Raw genomic sequence first — 26,283 nt, 5'->3', positions numbered from 1 at the left:
AGTAGATGTCCACAACCCAAAACCAGATTGAATCTCTCTCTGTTGCACCGATTTTCGTTCGTGTAAAAACTCCCTTCCTTACTTACTCATTCCTTTCTCTCTCTCCTTCTGCTTTACCTGCTTGTGTAGATACTTTCTCTGGAAGGAAGAATCTACTGGACTGGTAATACCACATGATGATATCAGCGCTTCCACAGAGGGGGATGAAGTTAGGATTCACTTACTGGGTTTATGATTGTGCGTTTAGATTTGAGTTTTAGATTATTTTCTTTGAAAACTTTCTCTAGGAATGAATTATCTGAGTACCATTGTTTCTTTATGATTAGTGATGGATTGATTCCCATATGGCAAAAAGCAATGTTTGGTGATGAATAGTGAGATCATGACTCTGCGTCCATTTGACGTAATTGTAATTTTTTTTTTTTGGAATACGTTTGTATCTACGCAAACTATGCTCATGAAGCCCCCTCCTGATAGGTAAACCATAGCATCGCAAGCAACCACGTCCAATCTACAAACTCTTTTCAACCTCCTCCAACTCCCCAATAACTCCCCTCCACTTCTCCCACTCCGCATCTCCTCCAGGAATGCCCCCTATAAGAGGTAACCTCGTTCCATCTTTCTCTCCCATTCCCAGTATCCTAGATACGCATTCTTTAATACCCACCGTTCCATACTTCACCACAATCTCCTCCACACCACTCAACTTCCACTGTAACAACCCTCTCTCCTTCTTCTCTTCCGCCGTAACATTATCCTTAGCGCTCAATTCATAAAGTCTAACAACACTCTTGGGGAAGAAACCAGCACTACCATCAATAGTTCCCTTACATCCAATACTCATCACCGGCAACAATTGTTGACCCAATCCAGTAAAAGTATGGAAATGTGAGTGGTCGATGTGGGGAGAAAGTGCTATTTGCGCATGATACGAAATATCCCCGTGAGAGAGTTTGCAACCAACGATATTGGGGTGTGCAGCGAGCGTGGTAAAGGTTTGAGGAGTAACGCGCACAGAGTTCGAGACGCCGGGATAATGATATATCATTACTGGGATGGGACTTTGGTCTGCGACTGCTTTGAACCACTGTTTTGCGCGAAGACTCAGAATCAGCAACTGTTCACCTGCCTGTGATGATTTTCCCCGCAAAAAAATGCTCTCCATCATTCCGACATGGCAAAAAAGAAACTCACCTCAATAATTCCCTCCTGTGTACTAGCCCCCGAAAAATACCCCGGTACAAGCACCAATCCCCATCCACTCCCCGCCCTCTTCGCCTCGCCCAATTGTTCCACTACCTCCTGAATATTCTGACTCGCTGTCCCGGCAATAATACCAACACCTCCAAATCCCTCTTTATCCAACGCATCTCTGCATCCTTTCAGAACCGTATATCTCTCTGAATTGGAAAGATGTACTGCTTCTCCTGTACTACCCAAAACGACTAATCCCTTGATACCCGAACGAGCAAGATGGAGGGAATGCGCGGCTTGAGTTTCGGTATCCAAGGGTGAGGCGATGGAGGAGTAGGAAGGAGAAGAGCGGGGGAGAAAGAATGTAGGAACAGGCACGTAGACGCCGGGGGGTGGAGGTTGTGACATTTTGGATTGGGGTATTTGAATTCTGGGATCGAGAGCAGAAGATGAGGGCTCAAGAAGATAATTTGAAGATCTCGAGCAGGAAACGTATGTTTTTATTGATCTGGTTGAATGTCGTAATGATTCCCGAGGTCCTCAAGGTATATTTATTCGGGGTATCAATGAACGAGGACCCCACTAGGAATTTATTGACCCGAAGCGAGCTATGGCGGGGTAAAAATTTAAGAGACTAGACCATCGGCGGCGTCGATTAATATTTGAAATAGATGAATGAAGTGGAAATGAAACTGACACGGGATCATTAATGTGGACGAAATGGGGACTTTTTGAGGTTCGAAATGTGAGCAGTGATTTGGAACAAGAAGGTGGATACAATACATTCATTGCATAACCCCCCTTTATAGATTTTGTGAAGACAACGGATCGTTCAATATCGCTATTCCTAGAATATTTAGAATTATTTGGAGAAATCAAAATACAATAAACCCAACTATGGAATGATATTCGCTTGCTTAGTTAGACCCTTACTCCTGATGGTACCTTTTGCTTCACGCTTCCTGAGACTTAGAGCCCAACTTTCATAGCTCCCCTCCAATCTTGTACGCTTTAATTGCTGTACCACTCCAAATCATAATCTGATCCTCCTTACTCAAACTAGCCAAGTAGCAAAACCTCATGACTACATCTCTCCATTTTCCCCAAGCATCCTCAACCCCAATCGTGCAAACTGGCCAGTCAGATCCAAACATTGTTCTGAAAGGACCAAATGTAGCAAGAACCACTGCTAAATATGGTTGTAGTGCCATGACGATTTCATCTACAGGGGCTTTCTTCAGAGATTCCGGCATTTCTGAGAAACATCCGCTGAGCTTCATGTATGTATTGCTGTATTTGCTGAGTTTGAACATGGCGGTGCGCCAGGCAAGGAAAGAGGGGTCGGTTTGAGTGTTATAGATCGAGAAGTCGGGTTTGCAGAGGTGATCTATTCAAGGAATGTTGTCAGCATTGTTCGAATCTCGTAGCACAAAATTCAAATAATCAAACTCACTTATTATGACCGTAACTTTTTCTCCTTCCTCAACTCCTTCATGAGCCTTCTCCATCATCTCAACTGCCTCCTCTAATTGCCATCTTCCACCCGAATGTAAATCGACTCCCAAGTCAAATACAAGTCCCTTCTTTCCCAGCCACTTTAATCCCTCTATAAATCCTTCTGTAAGCATAGTCCCCTTCTCCTTATCCTGTACCAAGTATCTAAATCCCTTCACCAGCCCCCAACTCCCTTCCGCCTCCTTCTCAACCTCCTTTACATATCTCTCCAACGCCTTCTCTCCACTCGGTACCGGCGCCCATGGTATAATCGCTTTACAAAGCTTTGCATGTTCTGCAGTGTGTCCTTCTCCTTCATGAGGTTGACCTAATGCTATTCGTTTAAGCCAAGAAACTTCTTTGAGTGGCATTTCCCATCCCGAACCATCTTCTTCGCCGCGTTTCAGATCGTTCTTGCGGTCTGTCTCGAGGAAAATGAAACCTTCAAGTGCGGGAGCAGAAGCCGTAGCAGCTGTGTATTCATCAAGAGACTGCTGTTTGTATAAAGGATTTGAAGGAGTATTCCAGGCAAGGGTATCGAGCTCGCTTTCGGGGAAGAGGTGGATGTGGGAGTCGATAATTGGATAGGAGATCGAGGGGGTAGAAGAATCGGAATCCATTATATTATTCGTGTACAACTTCCGTATAGATTTCGTCTTGTTCAAGCGGACAATGATGGGATCGATTATGAGGCAGATGGTAAGAAATTCAGTGGTATGTTTAGGGGTTGGAGAAGATCATTGATGGACAATGCAGCACATAGCATAAAGCGAAGATAATAAAACCCCACATTATTGATTCAGAGGCAGGTACACTTACATGCTCACTTACCGCAAGATTGAGGATATATCTCTTTACCTTACGATTATATTTCATATTTATGGCTCTTGTGATATAGAATACTCGAGTTAAGTAGCTCTTGCTGATGAAGGTTGTTCAGGAGCGAGACATCAACCTGCTTGAGCAAAAATTCAGGGTCATTGTTAGCGTCGTTTCCCCATTTCTCCATTCTATCAAGCCCCTGATTTAACACCAACACATGACGAACGATATGATTCTCATACCAAACTCAAAATTATCATGATTCCGGTTCAGAGTTGACATCCCAATGCTTTTAATTGTCTCAATTTAGATTTGACGATCAAATGGTCCTTCAGATTTAGTTTCTTAGGATTTCACTTTTTGGTGGGCAAGCTATTTGGTTGATGCTGTGACTTTGAGCATGAAATTGAGCCTCTCAAATACTCTCCACGAAAAGAGCCTTTCTATCACATCTTTACATTGATACCTGCGAGTAGTCTCTCACATGGCCTTTCATGAATCTTGATTTCATATATTTCAGCTTGTAAAAGACCACTTGCATGCACATTCGTAGTTCCTATGGCAGTTTAAACAGATGGCCCTGCACATGAAATCCCGTCAAGATGATGAGATGTGAAATCATCATCAAGGTGCCTGGATAAGTGGCATGTCAGTGGTTATTGATGCATATTGGCGGACAATGTATTAATTGTATTTCACGAAGGGGATTGATTCATTGATTGGAATCCTTTGACTGGTGTCATAAAAACTTACTCCACCGAGGTCCATCCTTATGATCGTCGACCGACCCTCATCCATCCACTGCCTCGTTAACTTCACACACGACTCATTGATGGGTATCAAGAGATGGCTTAAGCAGCTCGATCACCCGTCAGCGAGCAATCCTCTCTCGTGTCTGTAGACGAAGCCAAATGGCGGCTACCCCAGGAAATGTTATGGCTGCTGGGACTGGCCCAACACCGTTTCTCACATGCAATTGTTGCTGGATAGCAGCAGCATTCAAAATCTTCCCAATGATACATGTACTGGATCGAGGAGATCGAGGAGCGTTTTCCGACTTTGTAAGTAGAATTTAGATTCAAGTAATGTGGGAAATAATAAAGATCTGCTGAATTGAGAATCTTCGGCATAACCAGCATCTCCTGTCGCACCAGTATCTCTTTGCAGTAATGCTTTTATCATATATCCGTCTTTTCTTCTATACATCATCATTTCTCCTGCTTATGATTTCCTTCTGCTTTGTAACCTCTGGCATTATGACTTATAGGATCGGCAATGGACTCGCGGCAAAATCGTAAGACGTTCGTCAGCTTTCCTGATTCCTTTCCTTCATCCCCACCTCCACCTTGAACTCATACCACCGCTATTGCCAGTCACAGGAAGGCTCGATGTCACAAGGTGAAAAGCTTTACATCATTGTGAGAAAGTAAAATTTTAGTTAATCCCATTCTCCTTTACTAGTTAACCTACTTGGGGGTGATATTAGATGAACATTGTCATAAACTTTATATACATATATAAGAGCTAGGTAGTCTTCTGCAAAACTTTCAAATGAAAGTATTTTTGTGCCGTGATGTTAAAACCCATACATAAATTTTATTTCGAAATGAAATAGTGAAGTTTGATAATTTACAAAGTTCACTGTGCTTTATCAAAAATGGATAAACACTATGCTGGTCACTAGTAGTAAAATGGTTCAGGAATACACAGGAAGTAAATTATGTATGCTAGTATGTAGAATCTGTTGCTACGGAGAAGCATACTAACCCAACCTTTTCCACAACCAAAGTAGATAAATTGCGAGATGAGATCGAATCATCCAAATCTCATTAACCCATTCAGGAAAACATTCCGCCCCATCTATGCTTTCCTTCGCAACGCCTCCCCAGTCAAAAAACCCCGTGGTACCTGCGCCGAAACCAATGACCACCCATCGACGCCGAAACATGATCGTTATCGAATATTGCAAAGCCTTTTACTTCTGGTTAGAATTGGATCCATTAAGTGCCGCTGTATTGAGGCTGGGTGCAATGATTCCAGCATATTTAAGCACAAATCTCGTATATATTGACTATTCATCAAACAAATCAGTATAAAAATCTCATCTTGAAGACAAATTAATAAAACAATCTATGCTCACCAATAAGCCAATTTTGAACAGGATATTTAGAACGAGGTTCACACAAGATACAAAGCGGTGGCCGACATTTGCCAGAATCATCAAAACACACCCCCCAAGTATGAATACATTCGAGAATGCCCAGTGCATCAAAAAACGAGCGATAAAGAGTTTTTTGTTGGCCTGTCCGTTCTCGTTGGGAGGATGGAATATGAGAGAACCAGCCATTTCGACCATACGGGTCATCAAAAGACTCTGAAACAAGAATTTTTTTGCGGAAGATATCGCCCAAAATAATTGGAAGGCTAATTGTACGGGAATGTCGGCTTTTTGTCTCATCAGGTTGAGATACATCTAGATGTCGCTGAGAGTGAGAGAATCTGCCCAGGTGTAGTAGACGCAGATGAATGCTGCTGGGAATCAGACAGCTACGGGGAATCTGAGAAATCTGAGAAATCCGGTATTTGATTTCTTGAGGATGTTGTATATGTCAGAGGTTGATACGATGGTAGCTAGCAGTGTAAATGCCCACAAGATTCTCATGCTTGGTTCCATGATGACAATTTGGTGCTTAAGGCCCACGGTTCCGTTGTGCTGAGCTTTGCTGAATTCTCTCTGTTTTTCGGAAAGTTGGTAGTAGGAATTTGAAATGACAAGTTGGATGTAATGTTCTTAATAGACAAGCTGATGGATGTTAATGAAACCATAAGCAAAGTGATAAGTTGTTCCTGTGTAGAAAGAAGGGTGCTGTAAAGTCAATAACCGAAAATCGTTTATGCTTAGTATTCTTAGAAGAGGCCAGAGTGTCTGAGAGAAATTCTTTAGAGACCTACCTCCCACTGCAGTGAATTGGGACTATATGCCTGTTCCACTAATTCACTCTGTCCTTTTCAAAAACAATTTGTCACTCCCTATCATCTTTGATAATGGGTTGGTCTATCTAGGTTTCATCACTGCCATTTGCTTTGTATTTCATGGTTCTTAAGGGAATCATACTTGATACCTTTGAATCATTCCCATGCGGCTCATTACATAAATTCAAGTCACCATCATTGTGAATGAAATAGAATGATTGATGAATCTATTAATACCCATCACATGGATATTTCCATAATCCTTAGAGTAACCCTACTTCACACACTTGATTGTTTGAAACCAGAGATTTAGATTTACAAGAGTAAAGCTTTCGGCAATAAAACTCTTGCCATACACTCCAGTATAAAAGGATACTATAACCTCAAAGGAAATGAGGCTCATTCGGTTCTGGGCGGACTCTAGTCTGAGATACCAGCTACTGATGTTTAGGAAAGATGAAAAGAATCAGAGCTTTGAGAGATAGAGATGAAATATAAAAAACACGAGATAAGGTTAACCTTAAGCTTAAATTTAAAGTTCTTGACGGCCGATTCTTCATGAATACCTATTATTCCGCGGTGGAAGGGGAGTTTTCCGCTGGCGACTCCATGCGAAGATTTTGTTAAGCATTATTGGCTAACTTTATAGCTATCAAGAGAGGTAACTAATAAGAGCCTTATCCTGATATTTACATTGCATTCTCCATTAAATGATTGGAATGAACCATTGGTATGCGTGCGGGTGGGTGCACGGACTGATGGGACACCTTCCATCATTCGAAATTGTAGCAAGTTCATTTTGTGATTGTCGTATATCAGGATCTATCACTTGATTGTTTGGTCTGGTTTCATTCATCAGATAGCAAATCAAAAAGTCTGTGTTGTTATTCAAGGGGATATTGACAAGTCGATTTTCGCGATATCAGATCAAACCACACAGCGACTGGTGACATGGGCCCCGAGAAAGAAACTTTTACTTTACCCATCTACAAGATACCGCTCTCTAATGACATTCTCGGGGATATTTTTGGACAATAAATAGAGGAGGAGTGAAGTAGGTAATTTTTAGGTATTTAGGGATTGTCATTTCTATTTTTCTATCAATCGCCACCTTCAAATATACTCATGTGCAGTAGGAGGCTATCTGAATACATTTTCATCCAATGTAACCTCCAGGTCAGATGTAAGAGCCCAGTGAAAAGCTAAGGGAGAGGCCAAAGAGCCAAAATAAGACGAAGAGCTGCATACACAATGCAGATTACGAATTGGGGGATCCCGCCGTTTTGGTTCCACCGAAGTTGACAAGACGATCACATGACTATGGCTGCTAAATAAGGCTATGCTATATACGTCTGCAGTGTCCGGATTTCAGCTCTAGATTTTTGATTGATAACTAAAGACACTAGATGATCGAGACTTTTTGATATGACTGAAATGGCGGGAAAAGCTGGAGATGTCGCGAAAATAGATGGAAATGGGGACTAATTCAAATGCTGCCTTGAAGATGATAGAAGCGAGAGTGCTGTTCATGCCAAGTTGGACAGATTGATATGTGTAAGTCTGGTATCACAAAGATCATACTAACTTAGATTCAGGTAATTTTGTCCAGAGGGTGGTGAACAGGAAATGAAGTGTTTGGAGAAAGGCAAATATTGTGAGCGAAAAGAGACTATCTGATCACGTGTTATTCTATTGCTTCTGTCGCTAGGGGTATTTAGACTCATATTCTGCTTTCTTGTTTGATCAATATGTTTGTTGCGTGTGAGCTTTCAGAATTTGTTTCCTCCCTTACCTCAAAGACGCTCCACGTCTCTTTGTTCTGCCTGCTCTATGTAGTATCTTAGGCCCTCTCTACGGTATGCGAAGGATTGCCCTACAACCTCTAGCCACTGTCTGACCGCTTAAAACATACACTCATCAATCAGACTCATATTACTGGGTCATACTAAGGATCCGTGAGCATCATTTCCTTGTTTCAGGGAATAGTACAGGTCCTTGAGATTGTGTCAAAATGGTAATTTCTATACGTCCAAATTGTAGCGAGAATAGTGTGAGGATGTTGCAGCCAGCCCTGTGTTTGGAGATGAAACGAAGACGAAGACGTCAAATAAAGTGACGACGGCGTTCTGAGCATCCATATCAGCTGTTATCAACAGCCTGCCATCCAGAGTAGCTAAATTCTGTCATTTGAATAGATTTTTGTACTCCGACCGCTAATTCTTCAAAGCATCATACCCTCAATTGCATAAATGGACCATGAGAATTGAGACATACCCGTTGCCCATTTATATTTTCAAATGGTTCTCGGTGATCCGTGCCGTGCTCGGATTTCCCAATTCATCAAGAGGGAGAGTCTTGCACGCGCACGGAATGTGTAGTACCCCGGATCATCTCGATCACTAACTGTTTCTCCTAGGTCTTTAGCTCAAGGAGATCCATCAAAGGGTAGATATATTCGTCACTAGTACAAGTTCCCCTGGAGACGACCATACCTTTACTGAAGGCAGGTGTGCATCCAGCAGTCTCATTGAACCCACCCGACTCTATGACACCAATCTTCCCAAATGAATTTAGAGTTTGCCGACTTTTCCGAGTGTAGATATCATCGCATTTCGTCTCAACTTGAAAGGAAATGAGACTGTTCTCCAAACTTTATCAGTCCCGCAATAGCCCACCAGAACACTGCGAGGGGTAAAAACCTGGGGATGTTTAGTTGATACAAGGATGCTTCAAAATTCGCGTTACATTTCAATACTGACTCGTATTTTCCAGCTCCACTGATTTTTCTGCAAGTCGCCGTGTCAGGTAAGTGATTTCATGGGTTTGAGGGTTTCCCCAGATAATTTCATCCTGGCCGGTTGGAAATTTGTGGAGAAGTTTGGAGAGGAAAGTTGAAAGGTAATCACAACTTTTGAACTTTCCAAAGTTGAAATTCAAGAGAACGTGTTGTTTGTCAGTAGATGAACTCTCAGGCGCTTGCCGTAAACCAAATGGAGAATAGTGGCCCCTCGGCAGTTCATTGGTCGTTTTCCTTAAATTCACACAGCTTCAGTTGTTTTCGTTTGGCATCGAACTGACGTAGTTTTTGCGTTATTTTCGTTGTTCCGTCGTCACCTAGGATTCCCCTGATGGATGCATGTTAACAAAAATAGGTGACACGGAAAGCTGACAACAACTGACACCCTTTTCAGCATCAATATGTGCATGTGAAATTCGAATACGTGAGCACGGAGCACATGCGGAAAGACCCATTTTTCTCTCAGAGTCATGATTGTTTGAATACTCATCATGCATGATGATGCTGCTGCTGATGTTGAAATGGTGACAAGTACCTCTTTTGAAATTTCAAATGCATATGCAATGTAGGTTCTGGGTATATTGGGTCCTCAAAAGCCCGCTTTCTTCCCATTGTGTCTCAACGTGGGCGTGAGTCGGTGGGCCAAAAAGCACGTTCACATGTCAAACCATGGAGTAAGGTTTCAAAAAAACAATGGGGAGGGAGGAAATGTGAGAGAAAGTGTTCATAAACAAGAAAAGAAAGCAACTTGCTTGTGTAACTCGTGAAAATATAAGCCGCAACAACTTTTGATAATTCATCTACAGATACTTCCTTGGCAAGATGCAATTAATCAAAAGATCCTCAGGGAACGGCGTTGTTTTTCGGCCAAATTTGATAGTTAGGAAACGGTGTCGAATAGTTCATTCGGATTGGAGAATTCTTTACGGATGAGAGAAATATCTGTGATTTGAAGGAATTCCTTATCAATGAATGTACTTAATCGATACGATGGCACTCCGTATATTTTGGGGCTATTTTGTCCCTTTCCATTGGCCAAATAGACGAGTGCGTATGTAAGCGCTCCCCGATGAAGTTTAGCCTGAGGCTGGCGAAATGTTGGTTGGTTGGATACTCTGTAGATGGAAAATACTTGCGTATCCACTTCCCTTGCAAAGTACGCAAGAACGCAAGAACGCAAAAACGCAAAAACGCAAAAACGTGAAAAAAGAGACGATTGAGAACAATGATTGAGTCTGGGAATGTGGCTTTCACGGACAAATCCCATGGTAAGAAAAGCACGAGTCACGACTTTGAACACGTTCTTCCTTTGCGTACCTAGAGCATTCTTTACGACTCTCTAATCTGTAACACAAAGTCTCATTACTACCTACTCATTCTACCCAAACGAGGGGCGTATCGATGCTCCTTCCGAAGGATTAATCATAAGAGATTATAGATCTGTTCTAATAGCGCCAATCGATCTGATCAAGATACACATGATCTATAGCGGCAATCGATTGGATCTCTTTCCACCCGAAAATCTCAATATGCTCAACCGCCACGAAGCACAAAGTGATTTCAACTAACGATTCATGACCGATGATGCGAGCATCTCGGCCTCATACATGGACAATGGCTGTGTTAGGTAGGTGGCCGTGCAAATGGATTGTCTCCACCGTTGTTCGTTGCCTTGAAACAGGTACATACGAAGTTACTCAGAGTGGATTGTCTGAATGGCATCAATTTCCCTGCAATTAGAAACGGCTTGCTTGATAATAATTGTTGCCTCGGGGTAGAGAATCGAGATTGAATCTGACTGTGCAGTATACGAAGTACGCTCTCATCGGCACAAATTCTTCCTTTCTCAATTCTTTTACGTGGTTAAGTGGAACTCTGAAGGGGCCTAGACAGAATAATGTTATCTCCCCACCCCCTCCATCTCCATCCATCCCACCAACTCATACTTTCTACGCCTTCCAAAATTGGGTTTAGTGGAACTATGTATGCACAACTGCGTCATAACTATTACCCCTAGATCCAAGACTTTTTCCTTATCAGCAAAATCTGTTGATGAAACGTATTCGGGTTTGCTCTCCACCAAACAAGTTAACAACATCAACAATTAAGCATTCAAAGTTTCGGTCCATGTAACAATCGACGGCAAAAGTCGGAGACATTTTCACAAGGATATCAAGGCAAATGCAAATGAAAATGCATTTCTGTACAAGAGTGTAGGCCACCGAGCCGATCCCTTTAAGACGGGAACCGGTTGATTTGAACGAGATGAAAAGATTTCCCTAGACACCCGAGCACCTCAAGCAATGCCATTGTGCTTCACTGGGTATTAGACAACATCAGATACCGACAGGGTCTATAGCAGTGGGGGCAAACCTTGCGTACCATAATAGTTGGGGGGTCCACATGATGAAATCCCGATCAATATTGACCAGGTAACAAGCATGAAGGCAGGCACGATGGAGCAAGATGTAGCTCGATGTCATACTAACAAAAAGCGGTTTCAGCAATTCACCGTCATGTTCAGCTTTTCCCATGATGAAGTTGACGGTCATCATCATTGAAAAGATATTCAAGGCTAAAAGATACTCCACTTAGTCTAAGGCCCGAACATACTTAGAGAGTAGTTTTCTCTCTAGTCCAGAGACGGACCTACTATATTTGAATCAAGACATTTGCCTTTCTGCTTCTTTAAAACTAAAAGATTTCCCCCCTCTTAAATTTGGTTGATCACTGTCAACTTATCTCTCAACTTGTTTTCGTCTATCTATATTTTTGATATATCTTGTCTAGGATCGTTCAATTCTCCGGTCATATCAACCGTTTAACACTTCAAGGTGTATGATTATTGAATAAGATTTAAGCGCATCTGACCTGACTATCATAACCTCTTCTGGTCAAACGTTTCAGGCCAGCATAGCATATTCGACCCACAGATTTATTGCTCCTACGCAAATAAGAGAAGCGCGCGCAGTTAACCGCAGTCTCTTGATCCAAACAACAAACGGGCGAAGCAGTTCCCGTTACCCGAAAGTCAATCGCTGACTGTTCCTGCCAACTTACTACAATTTTGTACTACGCTCATATCTACTTAAAATGGCGCCTTCTTCCACCCTCAAACCTTCTGCAGCTGCCAGACCCAGACCTGGAATCCGCAGACTTTCAAGTATGACTACCAACGCAGTAGAAGTTTCAAACGGCGGACCGGTCGTCGTTGTTCCAGAAAGATTAATGAGAGAACCTTTATCTAGAGGAACTTCATACCAAGGTGGAAACTTTGCAGCTTCATTGGAAAATGCCAGAAACGAACTTAGTGCTATGAATCTTGAGGAAGAGGAATCTTCTTCGAGTTCCCCAGATTCACCGGCAACTCCACTCACCCCTGCCGATGTCCCCACCACTGATTCTTTTGCTTACGCTTTTGATATCGATGGTGTTCTCATTCGCGGTGGTAAACCAATTCCAGAAGCTATTGAAGCTATGAGAATGTTGAATGGAGAGAATGAATATGGTATCAGGATGTATGTTTTTTTTTTTTTCTCCAACAAATAGTGTGAAGAGCCCCTTGCTGACACGTACCTAGTCCATACATCTTCTTGACAAATGGAGGTGGAAAGACCGAAGCAGAAAGATGTATTGATCTTTCGAGACAACTGGACATTGAAGTTTCGCCTTCACAGTTCATTTGCGGTACGTACCCATGCTGGAATCCTTCATTGAAGAATTGGTCGAAATATACTTGCAGCTCAAATACTAATTCTCTCCAGGCCACACTCCTATGAGGGAAATGGTTGAAAAATATGAAACTGTTCTTGTAATTGGAGGTGAGGGTGAAAAATGCAGGCAAGTCGCCGAAGGTTACGGATTCCGTGATGTCATCACCCCAGGTGATATCATTAAAGACAACGAACATACCACTCCGTTCCGCAAACTCACGACCGAAGAATTGAAGAATTCACGTGGTGGTCGTGATTATAGCAAAACTAAAATCGAAGCTATATTCGTCTTCGCCGATAGTCGTGATTGGGCTAGCGACGTCCAAATTATGCTCGATCTTGCCATGTCCAAAGGAGGATACATTGGTACCCTCTCCGAAACTTTCGATGAGGGACCACCAATCTACTTCTCCCACAGCGATATTGTCTGGTCAGCTGCTCACGAAAATGTTCGTCTTGGTATGGGCGCTTTACGAAAAATGACCGAAATGCTTTTCAGAGACCTCACCAAGGGCAAAGAGTTAGAAACCATCGCTTTCGGAAAGCCTCAAATTGGAACCTTTGAATTTGCTACCAGGTTGTTACAGCAATGGCGCAAGGACGAACATCGCTGCAACCGTCCTCCCGAGACTGTTTACTTCGTCGGTGACACTCCAGAGTCCGATATCAGAGGTACTAACCAATTCAACGAGAAGTCTAAGAATGATTGGTATTCGATCTTGGTACGAACTGGAGTGTACCAAGAGGGAACTGAGCCAGCATACAAACCTAGAGTGACCGTGAATACCGTACTGGATGCAGTCAAACATGGAATCGAAAGGGAGTTCCAGAAAAAGATGGAGGAGAACAACCCAAGAGGATTGCCACTCAATAGCTTGGGCGGATTAAGCCTCGACGGAAAGCCAAAGATGGCAGGCATGCCACCCAAGGTTTTGGAGGTTCCCAGTCAGGGTGTTAGCGAGACAGCCACTCCCGAAGCTACCGATTGATAGATTTGCATTCATTGCCTGCGATTGATCTATACCTACATTCATTATGCGAAAAAAAAAAGTCTTCTTGGGTTATTTTTACTGGTGTTATGATGGAACATAATATTATGATGGATGGATTAAATGGGTATTGGATTGATGGAGTCTTGGACCAAATGGGGAGGGCGTTCAACGAGACCACAATATCCTGAAAGCGATACATAAATTTTCCTTGGGATAATTGCAGCAACGAAAGATATAAACAAGGCGTGAATAAAAGATGAGTAGAAATGATAGAATTTCGATCAATAGCGAGATTAGTTAATTGAATACCATTGTTCTTACAAACTCCATTGCTCTGGATACAGTGCCGTATATTCTTTTAATTTCATCGAGTTCCAATGTTGAATATATAGGTACAAAGAGCTTCTCATACTCTTGCTCGGAAGCAAGATGAAAGTTCATCAAGGAGAACGTAGAAGTGGGAGCTTGTACAGAGTGCCAAGAGGACCATTTAATCATGAACGGAGAGGTTATGATATAACCCACTTCGAGCTAAAACGACAAGTAGTTGATTGGTGTCAATCTATCCAATTCTTTGAGTTGAGGCCAAGGGCCTATTACGCTATACTGAGACTCCACGGATAGAGTAGCGCTAATGGAAACCCGATGAATTAGGTTCCTGGGCAATCCTCTCCATCCACAAACCAACACAAACTAAAAGCTAACCACCAGAAAGTTGAACAATCTCGCCGAAACCAACCCAAATTTTCCATAGCTCATTCTTAATCAAATCCGCACATTTCTCTGCCACCATGACAGCAGGTGCTTGCAAGTGTACCGATACAATTTGCGGGAAAACACTCGTATCGCAAACTCTTAAGCCTTTCACACCATAGACTTTCAATTCGTCATTTACTACTCCTGGGGCTTTAGGGTCATGCTCAGGTGCCATTCTACACGTAGATGCATAGTGAAAAGTCGTTCTGATTCGGCGGCGGATGAATTTGTCCATCTCCTCTGTAGTATTGCTTTTAATATCAAGTTCTTGTTTTTCAGCTGGAAAGGTGATATTTCGGAGGAGGGGGAACCCAGACTCTTTCATTTTATCTGCGATGGAAAGTGTGAGTCGGACGGCGCTGCGAGCAATGGTATAATCCGAGGGATTGGACAAGATTCCAAAATCAACTTTCGGCTTGTCGTGTGGATTTGACGACGCCAAGCGGACCGTTCCATTGGATCTTGGCTGAAGAATCGTGGCCAGAACACAAAATAAGGGTGTTTTAGAGAATACGTCTATGAATTCCGGCTCGTCAAAATTATCCATTCCACTCGTGGAAAGTGGCATGAGCTCAATGTTGGGGATAAGACTTTGGAGATCAAAAGATTTCGTCGAAGCCTCTTCGACAAGTCCAGTACTATCTTCTTTGATCATTCGAGAGCGAACGTAGAGAGTTAAGGTCTGAACGGGAATGCTGAAGAGACCAACCTGGAAGAAGATGTACTTGCAAAGTTCAAGTGCGATTTTAAGGGGGCTAGTTGCCAGAGAAGTTAATGATTCGGCTGCCGGTACCTCCCAAGCGACTGGGATACTATGGTGGTCAGTCTGTTCCGGAGTAGGTTAGTTAGTAAGTACAAAGTTTGATAAGAGTGGCCCGAAGCATACCAACGTAGATCCGACCCCCGGTAGGTCATGCACCAATTTAATACCATGTTCCTCTAAACTCTCGCGAGGCCCAATACCACTACGAGATTGGCACATTGGTTTTTTCTTTCTTTCTTTTGTGTCTTTTTTGATTGTCTTTTTTTCTTCATGCATACAAAAATTGGGGCAAAGAAGAAAACACACCTGAGCATAAGTACTTGCGGTGAGCCTATAGCACCCGAGCACACAATGACTTCTTTATTGACCTTGACTGAATAAGTGCTTTCAGATTTTCGATCTGATGATTTAAAGAGTATCTTTTCAGTACGTGGAAGACCCTTTTCCTGCGTAAATACAATACTAGAAACAAGAGCGTTGGTGCAAATCGTGAGGTTTTGTCTTTGCAGTGCAATATTCTTGGGAAGAAACGCTTCAAAACTGGATACACGCTCCCTGCGTTTACTAAGAGTAAGAGAAAGTGTTGCGACTCCTTCGGGGGGAGCACCCGGCGCATTGCAATCTGGGATAGCGATGAACCCCATCCATTTTGCACAATCAGTGAAACTACAAAAAGTCAGAAGCGAGATCATGACCAGAAGGGCTCAAAGAAAGCTAACGCTCGGTAGGCTTGGAACAGCCAATTGAAGTAAGTGAAGGTTTGGGTGATCCATGGCCCTATAGTATACATAGATCAGTATTAGATGAGAACAAATGGTGTCCTTGAGGTTACTCACCCGTGTTTCCATGATAAGTTGAATCCTGATAATCAAGGGAGGTCTCGCTCTTAATAAAGGAAGGCAGCAATTTCTCATAGCTCCACTCCGAATGACCTAAAGATGCCCATGCATCATAATCGGCAGGAGTCCCGCGTGTATAGATCATACTATTAATTCTGGAAGTGCCGCCCAAAGCTTCTCCGCGGATTACTCCGCTCCGACGATCATCACAATATTTCATAGGTTCGGATTTCCACCTCGTAGCACCAAAGGTTGGACGGGTCGGATCGGAAGAGATAAGAGGATTACGGGATAGCCATGTGTCATTTACAGGACCGCATTCGAGGACAAGAACGGAGATTTTGGGATTTTCGCTCAATCGAGAAGCTAGTATACACCCCGCAGTGCCTCCTGGAACCACCGCAGATGTTAGCTAGGATATTGATAGTGAGTTAAGCAACTGAGAACATAGTAGAAAGGTCGTACCTTCAACAATGACAAAGTCATATGCTTTGGAATCAACCTGTGCAGGTCGGAATTCTGGGTACTTTTTGCCTAACGGCCACCACATGTTGTTGAGCGGCAGGAATTGGATTATACTGAAGATCTGCTATAAGAAGATACAAGAAATAAACTTGGTGGAAAGGATCTTGTGGATCAAAGGATAATTCAAATGGTAGGTTTACTTGTCAGTTATTGTTGTAAAACAGGTGCATAGGTAGGCTAAATACGACAATACAGCTACGCATCTCCTCCCAATAATTTCAAAAACATGTACGTTTTATGCAGAAGTGTGGCGATGTCGGTCATGCAGAATTGAGCTTTGATATCCAATATTTGTATTCAATACCTGGGTACTTGTAGGATGTACACGTTGCGGCACTGCAAATTGCGGCACATGTTTTTCATGGCATGTCTGTTCCTTGTCTCTTTCAAAAATTGGCGTAGTCGAACAGGATATCGGGATAAATAACTCATCTTCTAGACAACGTCATATCCCCATAGCAAGTACCTAACAATCAGAAGCAATAAACTCAATACCTAAATGTGTAAATCTGTAACATTGCAACCTACCTAGGTACTTTACATCCAGCATATCATTCGAGAATAAAATTAACCGAGATTTTTGAACATCGCGATATACCTGCCTGAAGTCTGATTATTCTGATGTATAACAATGAATTTCGTTACTCACTTTTTAAGGGTGCATGAAATACCTCATTTGAAGTATTTTCATTTATCTTCTAAGGTAGATTCCAGGAGTTTGTGCGGACTTACCGGACACGGCAACACGAAATCAGCCATCTTTTCATGTTCTACTTATTGGAAGGTGTCATGAATCTGTGGACGACTTTCTTACCCCTGTGCTTGCAATTATTCTTATTATTTCACTCGTGTGATGTGATGAATACAAATAACAGTCAAAACTAACAAGTTAGCATTAGATATATTTGTTGGATCATGATGAAGGGATCCGAGTAACTCAGGATACGATCAAGCACCTACATACGCCCATTGGCAAAGGAGAAGACTAAGGACGAAGCTAGGCAAGCCAAAATTCACGTCACTCATTTATCAAAGTCGGTTCTGAAGGAACTAATAATCATAAACTATAATATCAGACTCGCAGACGAGAATGTGCGAGTTTCTTCCTCCTGAAGTAAGCTGCGAGTTCCTCGTTCATGTCTACCTAGCTCTTTTTATGAAGAGGCATCCTTTTCAGGTACCTACCATAACCAAATCACTGCAGTTCAACCGTCAAACCTTTTCGCTTTCTGAATTCAATCTTGACCAGCTTTATGAAATCGAATGCTTAGAATGTCGCAAAATGATCTTGAGGCTCGCTGATTTGCTATGAATTATGTTCTGGAGAGGGAAAGATTTTAACACTGTTGGAGACTATGGAAATATTGATCAAGACCTGCCTTTATCTGCGCTTTTGAATGCCAGCATAATACTATAGCCTGCAGGATGTCCTATAAAACCTTCCACTTGCTCTATCTTCGTCTCCGACACTATTACACTCTGAAACTCTTTGAAAACTGCTACAGTTACCGCTTTCATCACTACCTTTTTGTCAGGAAAATTTCTCAAGTCCCGGCATCGAAATTCATCATGTGAGGAGCTTTCACTTACTACGAATAGCGAAATGGTTCCCAATACACATTCTTCCTCCACTACCAAAAGCCCAGTGCCATCGCAGCATTTGTTTCCTTGCCTCTGGAGACGCATCCAACCATCTATCTGGATTCCACTTTAGAGGATCGGGGAAAACTTCCGAGTTTCTGTGTAAAGTATATGCAGATGCACTAACAGTAATACCGCCCGGTACCGAGTATTTTCCAATCATACCGCCCTTTTCCGGAACTTGACGAGTAAATGCTCCTAGACCAGCAGGATACAGCCGTAGTGTTTCCATAAGTATAGCATTTAGTAACGGTAATGAATCAATTTGTTGCGAAGGCGTTATGTCCAAATTCACAGAAAGTAGTTCTTTCTGAAGCCGCGAGGTGATAGATGTGTGACGAGCGAGCTCAGCCATCAAATAGCTTACCGTGATAGATAATCCTTCATGTGAAGCTGTGATATGGTCTAGCATTTCTGCAGCAACCACTGTGTCTATTTGATCCGCAGAAAGGGTTTCCGAAGCCTCAAGCTTTTGGCGTAGTTGTCCATAGACGGTTGGATAAGAATCTATCTCCTCAGCATCTTCAGAATGAAGAGTGTCTCGTGCTTGGTTGGCCATTGAGAGAATGAAGTCTTCCATTGCTTGGGAAGCAGAAGCTATTCCTTCATTTAACGGGCTCATGCCAAAACGAGCCATCCATTTTGTAAGATTAGGAACATCGAGTCTCCAGAATAGCCCGCAAAGACCTAGCTCAAAATTTCGTAGAATCATTTTCTTGCCAGGATCTTCAACAAGATTTGATGCATTTTTGAGACCAAATAAGTACGCACTCGTGAGATCCATGAACAGTGCTTTATTTTCTTGAAATATATTCACTGGTATGCCTTTTTCCGCCCAAATACGCATCCGAGGAATAAATCTGCTGTAGGTAATATTCCTCAAGATTTCCGTCAAGGCCTCGGATGCCTGGATAAAAGAATTGGAATAGACATGAGACAACATGCGTTTGCGTTCAGTATGTACTGGTGTCTCCTTCATAGAAAACAAGACGCTGTGACTGAACATGGAGACAAGTCAAAACAGTATTCAAAAGTAAAGTATCAAGAGGAATATGATTACATACCCATAGTTCAAGAACATCGAATACCATTCCCCTTTCTCGAATCCACCACCATATACCGTTTTGACACCACCTTCAAGGCAATTGATACTCAATTCTCTTGGTGCAACTCTAATAACAGGACCGTACTTTTTGTGAGCAGCATATCGTACTTTGTGCTCAGTGTCATTTGCTCGATGCCAAAATAACCATAACTTTAAATATGGCGTCGTGAAGTGTGCATTGGGAATTTGAGATAGAGGTGAGAGGATAGCGGTCTCCAGACGTTTGATGAGCCATATAAATGATGCTACTGATACAACAGTATAAGCTATGAGAGTTAGCATGATTTATGTGTAACTTTTAGTTGAGCAGTAATAATTTGCTTAACTCACGGTTCATAGAACCAAATGGGAAAGCTGGGGATGGTGCGGGGTTTCAAGAACTATATGCTTCACAATAAACCTTGAATCTGGCAGCATTGCAGTAATACTATTTTGCAGGTTTTGCCGTTCAGGCACGTCGCTACGCTGCTTTTCATCAATTGGCAAATCACAGATCTTGCGATCAATCATCCCGTTGTAGCGCAACTGCATTCATCGTAACACAGCTGTGAAATCATCGGTCATGATTCCCATATTGGTGATTGATGCATATTGAACCAATAAGAACTTCATTTGCCACGGGAGATAATGCTCAATGGAGGTATTGAGATTTGCGCTGTTCTTTTTCCCCGAGATCAGATGCAGACGCCTTCAGCCACAATGCACTTGTATGTCCACGGGTAATCATGAATAGCATGTTTCGTGGCAGCCAATCAAACACCGTTATAAATCAAACCGGGGGTTGCATTATGACATGATGGAGAGAGTCTCAATATACAAAAAGAGAATTTTTCACATTGGTGGTCAATAATGAATTATTCGCTTTAGCTACAGTTTTAATGTACAAAGTTTCCCAAAGTTTAGATTGTATAGGTGAGCGGAATTTTCGAGAGATAATCATCTAAATCATCCAAGCAGGCTAAGTTCATTTAAGTCCTCCAAGTGCTTCGGTTAATCTAACTTGTTCGAAAGGTGTAACTCGTTTGAATGATTTATTAAGATGACTGCAGTAAGATATCTCAATCAAGCGTGCTTTTCAACACTGTTGCCCCTGTCCCCAGCCCTCATAGATGAGGTAGGGCTGTAGTGATGATTGTTTTCCTGGGCCAAGCTCTCATACAAACTTGGCCTCTCAACATTCATCCTTAAAACATGTCGCCTGATGGGGTAAGTAAATTGACTCCATCCATAGGCGGCGTGCTTTCTCGTAGGAACGTTGAAGACTTGGTCCAATTCTTCCAGTGTTTTGTTTTTAGTCTCTGGGACGAAGAGGAGGGTAAGAAAGAAGCCAACAACGTTGAAACCAGCGTAGAAAGAGAAAGCACCTTGGGCCTTGAAGGCTCTCAGCATGGATGGCCATGTAATGGCGAGGACAAAGTTGAAGAACCAAGTGGTTGCAGTTGCCAAGGACATTCCTAGTGAACGAACATGGAGAGGATAGGCCTAAAACATTGTTAGAGACAGGCTGTTTAAAAAACAAAGCGACTTCCTTACCTCTGCGGAGTATGTAAAGGGAACAGGCCCGGCTCCTGGGCTGTAAGCCAAACAAAAGAGATAGATGCCTAGAGCTACGATGGCAATGCGAGTAGTTCCCTCTGGAATTAGGAAGCTCCAGCCGGTCATGAATAGAAAGATTGACATAAGCGGGAAGGTAAATAGTAGAAGCCATCGTCGACCGAACTTGTCGATTGTCCAAATTGCAGGAAGCGCTTCGAGGAAGTTAAGCATGCCGAAACCCAACGACGCACATAGAGCATTGACTTCCGAAAAACCAGCGTCAACGAAAATTACGGATGAATAATAGGCGATCACATTGATGCCACAGAACTAGTACTTCTATTAGCTACCATGTTCAATGTCTTTTTGATGTGAGGGGTAACGAAAATTGGAAGCGGAGGAAAGAGATATGTATCTCCCCTTTTCATCACTATGAGCTAACCGATAATTACGTGTTTGAAGGAATTGAAGCTGGGCATAACCTACCTGCTGCATAAACATTGTGATCTCTGACGCCACCATTGCTCTTCTAATCCGAGGCACTGTGAACAATTGCTTGATATGATTTTGTCCAGAACCCATGTTTTTCTCAGCTTCGAGAAGCATGTGCATCTGGAAAACATCACGTGCTGCCTGGACCTTGGTGTGTCTGATTCTGCACATTGCTTGATATGCTTCTGGGTGTCTCCCTTTACCCATGTACCAGCGAGGCGACTCAGGGCAATAGAAAACAAAGAAACAAACGAAAAGGGCAGGAACTCCGGCAGATCCCATCATTAGTCTCCAATTAAGTCCGTGGATATTAGATGCGGTATCGGGAACATAGTAGAAGGCTAGATCAAATGCAAAGCCTAACATAATACCAAAAGCGGTGAATACTTGCCATTGCATTGCCATAGCGCCACGGATTGATGCTGGAGAGGTCTCACAGGCATATACGGGCACAGTGGCTGACCTAGGTAACGTTAGCATCAATATCAGAGATGGTTAGGAAGATATTTAATAGTGAGGTGTGCCCTGGTTTGCTGATATCATGAGAGTTAAGACAGGTAAAAAATACATACTTTGCACCAAGACCTATTCCGAGCATGAACCTAGTATCAGATATTAGAGATTGTCAACTTTTTGGGGGATGGGGTGGGGGGAGATTTAGGGGTTTCTCTTAATACCTAGCAATAAACATATGCCACCATGTGTTGGTGAATGCCTGCCAGAAGCAGGTTAGTGCGGAGACCAAACAAGTGACGAAGATGGTGCCTCTACGCCCCCACTACGAAGAGTCAGTATTGCCTATCGAAGAATATTTTGGTGGGAAACGAGGATTAAGAAGAAAAGAACTGCGCTTAGCAGTAGAAAAGATGTATATGACTTACCCAATTGTTAAAAGGGACAGTCAGCCAGCAGCCAGCAATTGCACAACCGAGATATCTTTGAAAATCTAAAGTTAGTGATGGCTTGGGCAGCTACAGTAGAGACTAGAAGGGAACTTGGAGATTGAGTACGTACGGGGCACCGTTTGTGATACCTAATAGCCATGGATCTAATGAGCTGTTTTCATCATCAATTCCGAACAAACGGGCGTAGAATATCTGCGCTCCATTTACGACACTCTCGTCCACTCCTTGAACGGCTGCGCAAACTGAACAAAGCAAAATAACTTTGATGAAAAGCGATGGCAGAGACCATTTGCTTGTTCTTTCTTTGTCCAGATAGTCTATTTCGTCCCTGGAAAGTTCGTTCCTGGCTCGAAAACTACCTGAATCTTTTGCAAGTAATGCTCCGGCCTTGAATGCGGAAATATTGACAGAGTCGTTGAGCCCATGTTTTCGAGCGTAAGCCTCGGCAAGTTCTTCTAATTCGTTCTCATCATATGATGCTAGAGGATCGTTTAAGACTCTATTTGTGGCTGCAAGACGTTCGGCGTCGGTGGCTTGCTCGAGATGTTGTGAAGAGGAAACCCTGTCTTCGGGCTGCTCCTTTTGATCAGACTTTGTAGTAGAAACCATAATGAAATTGGTGTTTTTGACATACAAGAGTGAAGACAAGTAACACAGGGGGGAGACAAACTTCTTATTTATGGGAAATACTCGAAGCATATACTAAGTCGTGCTTAGTATGCTATACTAGCTACACGAGGATGGCATCGGCATAGACGATCGAATAATTTGGACTGTAGATAGTTTCCAAGTCGGATGATTTGAGTTTGGTGATGGGGTAAGTAGCTCAGTAGATTCCCCATAAGCAAGGAAATGGATGACTATTGCAGAGAACATTCGAACAACTAGTTCGCCTTGATATCATTTTCACCTGGAAACTACTTGGTAGCTAGGTATAAATATGGAAAACTAATTTGCTTATCAAATATGAATGCTGCGACTTCTTGTTTGTTTGCTTGGGATGTAGATCATTTTTGACCAGCTATGGAAAGTCGGTCTACGGAAGATCTAAAATTGTAGCTTGATAGCTTCACTTCTCAAGTCCCCACCGATGATCAGAGTCAAATGGCTAATACGAATTATTGGTTACTTCTGTCACCTTGGCAGGCTGAACTGGATCATGGATGGGAATACCTGGTATATACTTGAGATTATGTACATGCCAATTCTCATTTCGTATGCCCAGCTACTGTCGAGGCTCCGTTGAGAACCCAATTTGGAGAAGAATCTCTTTTTCGTCATAGTTCTACACACGAGTGATGTTGAAAACGACCGTCTTATGTAAGCAGTCAATTAGTTCTTGGCCTAGGTAGCCTCGTCAAATACTCCGCGTTACATAAAAACGGCAACTAGACGGCTCCAGAGTCCAGACCATTTAACAAACGTTCAACCTATATTAGGTAGTGTAGAGTAAGTAACAATGTTCAGCACTAATTGACTCAAGTTTCTATCCTAATCAACACCTTGGTAGTTTGTCAACTATTTCCTTTTGGATATCGATGTACTACTTGGCGTGTCGCTCGCGCGTCATTGCCGTTAGGGTTATACTCCGCAGGAATAAGACTAGGTAAGTGCTGTCGCTCTGGTGATCATGATGATCAGGACGAATGACAAATTGTCGTCAACAGTTCAGACATGCAACAAAGTGTCTTTGATTTAAGTACTCGGCTCGATTGATAGGGCAAACCTCGTTTTATCACATGATCCAAACCCATGGGGTTGAAGCAAGTGGACAGAAAATTGGCAGTACTTATTAGCCAACGACCTCATTTGCAAGATTTCGAGGTTCACCAAAGCTGGAATACCGAAGTCAAATTGGAGCATTAACTCATTTCCAGCAAAGACCCACAAAGTCACCGCACATAGAGACAACCACCGGTACAAGATAGGATAGAAACGTTCTACTCAAAATTCTCTCTAACAAACTCAACTACGGACTCTCTCGACCACGTCTGGATACTTTTTATCCACAGTTTCCAATATCTCTTTCCAAACTTGCACCTGCATGTTTTGGCCCTCGTCTCCAAAGATGTTATGCTCAACCGAACTACATATATTCTTAGCTTACATATGATCAAGGGGGTTGTAAAGAACCTACTTCTTATACTTTTCCTCCGTCTCATAATTTGTATAATGTGCGCCATGTTCCGATGAAGAAGTGAGAGCCGCAAGAACGTAAGTTCGAGCACCACCTTCAGTAGTCTTGCAAGCAAGACCCATCCACAAACTGATCATTATACTCATTGCTACACCGGTATTGTACTCTCGTCCAAGGTCTGATTTTACCATCCCTAGAATGAATTAGGATCGAAAGTCATCACTCTTAATTAGGTCAAAGGGATAATAACCTGGACAAATTGAGTTCACAATGACCTTGTGCCTTGATTGACGTCAGTACAAACCATGTGATTACAAATTGGGGAGGTGGGCGTGAGGGGAACATTACATACTTTCCATCAGCGCTCAGTGCTAACTTGGCGATTTCATTGACCGCATACTGCTGGAGCAGTTTGGCTAGAGCATAACCACTTTGCCCGTCCTTCCAGTTCTCCTTCGCGCTCCAATATTTGAGCACATCATTTTTCGGCCACTTGGAGATATCGATGTTCCTATGAAGACCACCTGAAAGTTTCATATTAGTCAAAGCCATTTGAAAATCCAAGCGGGTTTCTTTTTAGAGTCGATCGACGGAAATCCGTCAAGGTACAAGTGTCTCGATGTCACTTACTTGTTACTATGCCCAAATGAGCATTTCCTCTTCCAACTTCTTTCATCCAAGGCAGTAGTAGTAACGCCAAGAAGGAAGTTCCAAGAACGCTTATCTCAATCATGCTTTCATATCCTTCCTTGCCTAATTTGTGCTTAGTGGAAATAGCTCCAGCATTCAAACAAACGAAGTCGATCTCTTGAATATCTCTTGTCACTTTCCCTGCGAATTCGTTTATAGTTTCAAAGGTGCTCATGTCTAGTCTGGAGTCTCAGGTTAGTGTGTGAACCAAGATATTACCACAGCGACAATTTCGAGCTGTCTGTTGATCTGCAATAGCCCGTTATATGTCACCTTTCAACATTTGGAAGCCCGTAGACATCTGAAGCAATTCCAAATTCCAACTGATCTGAATACTTGATGGAACTTCAGAAATCAAAAAGCTTCAACCAGTTGTTCTTATGTTAATATACAATTGAATTAAACTTACTCCATGCATCTTACAATGTTTTTTCCTATAGTGTCCGTCTCATCTTCTATTCTGGCCTTTGCCAGTTCCCCTTTCGCAAGCGATCTTCCGGTTATGACCACAGATCGTGCACCCAGATTGACAAAATGTACTGCAGTTGCATAACCTATTCCCGATGTTGCACCAGTGATAAGAATAGATTTTCCGAAAAAAGTATTGGGTGCTGGAAGGGGAGGAAGTTTGAACTTGTTGTTCCAGATAATTGATAGAGTAGATGGCATTCTGAAGGATTCTTAATAGAATGATTGGACAATAAAGAGATCGGATTACTAAGAGGCAGTACAGCTTTGATCAAATTCCAATTCAAATTCGGGCATATAAGATGCTCTCGGAGACTTTGGCATCAGAGCATGGGTAATGGAGGAACATCACGCCGACTGGATTTCCAATCCTCACATGGATCATTTCGATATAAGCCGAAATTGGGATATGAAGAACAGCTCCAGAAACTCGAAACTATC

General features: G+C 42.6%; 7 protein-coding genes across 7 annotated transcripts; 1 reads left to right on the top strand and 6 right to left on the bottom strand.

Moving 5' to 3' along the window:
• Positions 1-511: 511 nt before the first annotated feature.
• EAE97_004300 (uncharacterized protein) lies at positions 512-1,602 on the bottom strand (the record flags this gene model as incomplete). The annotated part of the gene is made up of 2 exons (XM_038874812.1): positions 512-1,087; positions 1,195-1,602. 2 exons carry the CDS (start codon positions 1,600-1,602, stop codon positions 512-514), a joined length of 984 nt encoding a protein of 327 aa, XP_038734256.1.
• A 380-nt stretch (positions 1,603-1,982) lies between these two features.
• EAE97_004299 (uncharacterized protein) lies at positions 1,983-3,565 on the bottom strand. Its single transcript, XM_038874811.1, has 2 exons — positions 2,648-3,565; positions 1,983-2,581 (listed from the first exon to the last, which is right to left on the bottom strand). The coding sequence occupies exons 1-2, from the start codon at positions 3,306-3,308 to the stop codon at positions 2,178-2,180; spliced, it is 1,065 nt and encodes a 354-aa protein (XP_038734255.1). The 5' UTR covers positions 3,309-3,565; the 3' UTR covers positions 1,983-2,177.
• Positions 3,566-11,501: 7,936 nt separating this feature from the next.
• Positions 11,502-14,300, top strand: EAE97_004298 (uncharacterized protein). Its single transcript, XM_038874810.1, has 3 exons — positions 11,502-12,798; positions 12,861-12,967; positions 13,045-14,300. The coding sequence occupies exons 1-3, from the start codon at positions 12,374-12,376 to the stop codon at positions 13,980-13,982; spliced, it is 1,470 nt and encodes a 489-aa protein (XP_038734254.1). The 5' UTR covers positions 11,502-12,373; the 3' UTR covers positions 13,983-14,300.
• Positions 14,301-14,515: 215 nt separating this feature from the next.
• Positions 14,516-17,005, bottom strand: EAE97_004297 (uncharacterized protein). The gene is made up of 6 exons (XM_038874809.1): positions 16,809-17,005; positions 16,341-16,733; positions 16,224-16,281; positions 15,811-16,170; positions 15,628-15,706; positions 14,516-15,567 (listed from the first exon to the last, which is right to left on the bottom strand). Exons 1-6 carry the CDS (start codon positions 16,891-16,893, stop codon positions 14,686-14,688), a joined length of 1,857 nt encoding a protein of 618 aa, XP_038734253.1. The 5' UTR covers positions 16,894-17,005; the 3' UTR covers positions 14,516-14,685.
• A 1,231-nt stretch (positions 17,006-18,236) lies between these two features.
• Positions 18,237-19,951, bottom strand: EAE97_004296 (uncharacterized protein; the record flags this gene model as incomplete). The annotated part of the gene is made up of 4 exons (XM_038874808.1): positions 18,237-18,388; positions 18,459-19,507; positions 19,574-19,880; positions 19,945-19,951. The coding sequence occupies 4 exons, from the start codon at positions 19,949-19,951 to the stop codon at positions 18,237-18,239; spliced, it is 1,515 nt and encodes a 504-aa protein (XP_038734252.1).
• Positions 19,952-20,676: 725 nt separating this feature from the next.
• Positions 20,677-23,156, bottom strand: EAE97_004295 (uncharacterized protein; the record flags this gene model as incomplete). Its single annotated transcript, XM_038874807.1, has 7 exons — positions 20,677-21,096; positions 21,148-21,480; positions 21,637-22,105; positions 22,215-22,244; positions 22,320-22,420; positions 22,524-22,578; positions 22,657-23,156. The coding sequence occupies 7 exons, from the start codon at positions 23,154-23,156 to the stop codon at positions 20,677-20,679; spliced, it is 1,908 nt and encodes a 635-aa protein (XP_038734251.1).
• Positions 23,157-24,512: 1,356 nt separating this feature from the next.
• EAE97_004294 (uncharacterized protein) lies at positions 24,513-26,043 on the bottom strand (the record flags this gene model as incomplete). The annotated part of the gene is made up of 6 exons (XM_038874806.1): positions 24,513-24,633; positions 24,685-24,877; positions 24,935-24,966; positions 25,037-25,208; positions 25,315-25,556; positions 25,784-26,043. 6 exons carry the CDS (start codon positions 26,041-26,043, stop codon positions 24,513-24,515), a joined length of 1,020 nt encoding a protein of 339 aa, XP_038734250.1.
• Positions 26,044-26,283: the final 240 nt, after the last annotated feature.

Source organism: Botrytis byssoidea (assembly GCF_014898295.1).
Source record: "Botrytis byssoidea strain MUCL 94 chromosome Unknown BBYS_007, whole genome shotgun sequence".
Classification (NCBI taxonomy): domain Eukaryota; kingdom Fungi; phylum Ascomycota; class Leotiomycetes; order Helotiales; family Sclerotiniaceae; genus Botrytis; species Botrytis byssoidea.
Note: the sequence above shows the minus strand (reverse complement) of the source record. Positions and strands in the feature narration are given on the sequence as shown.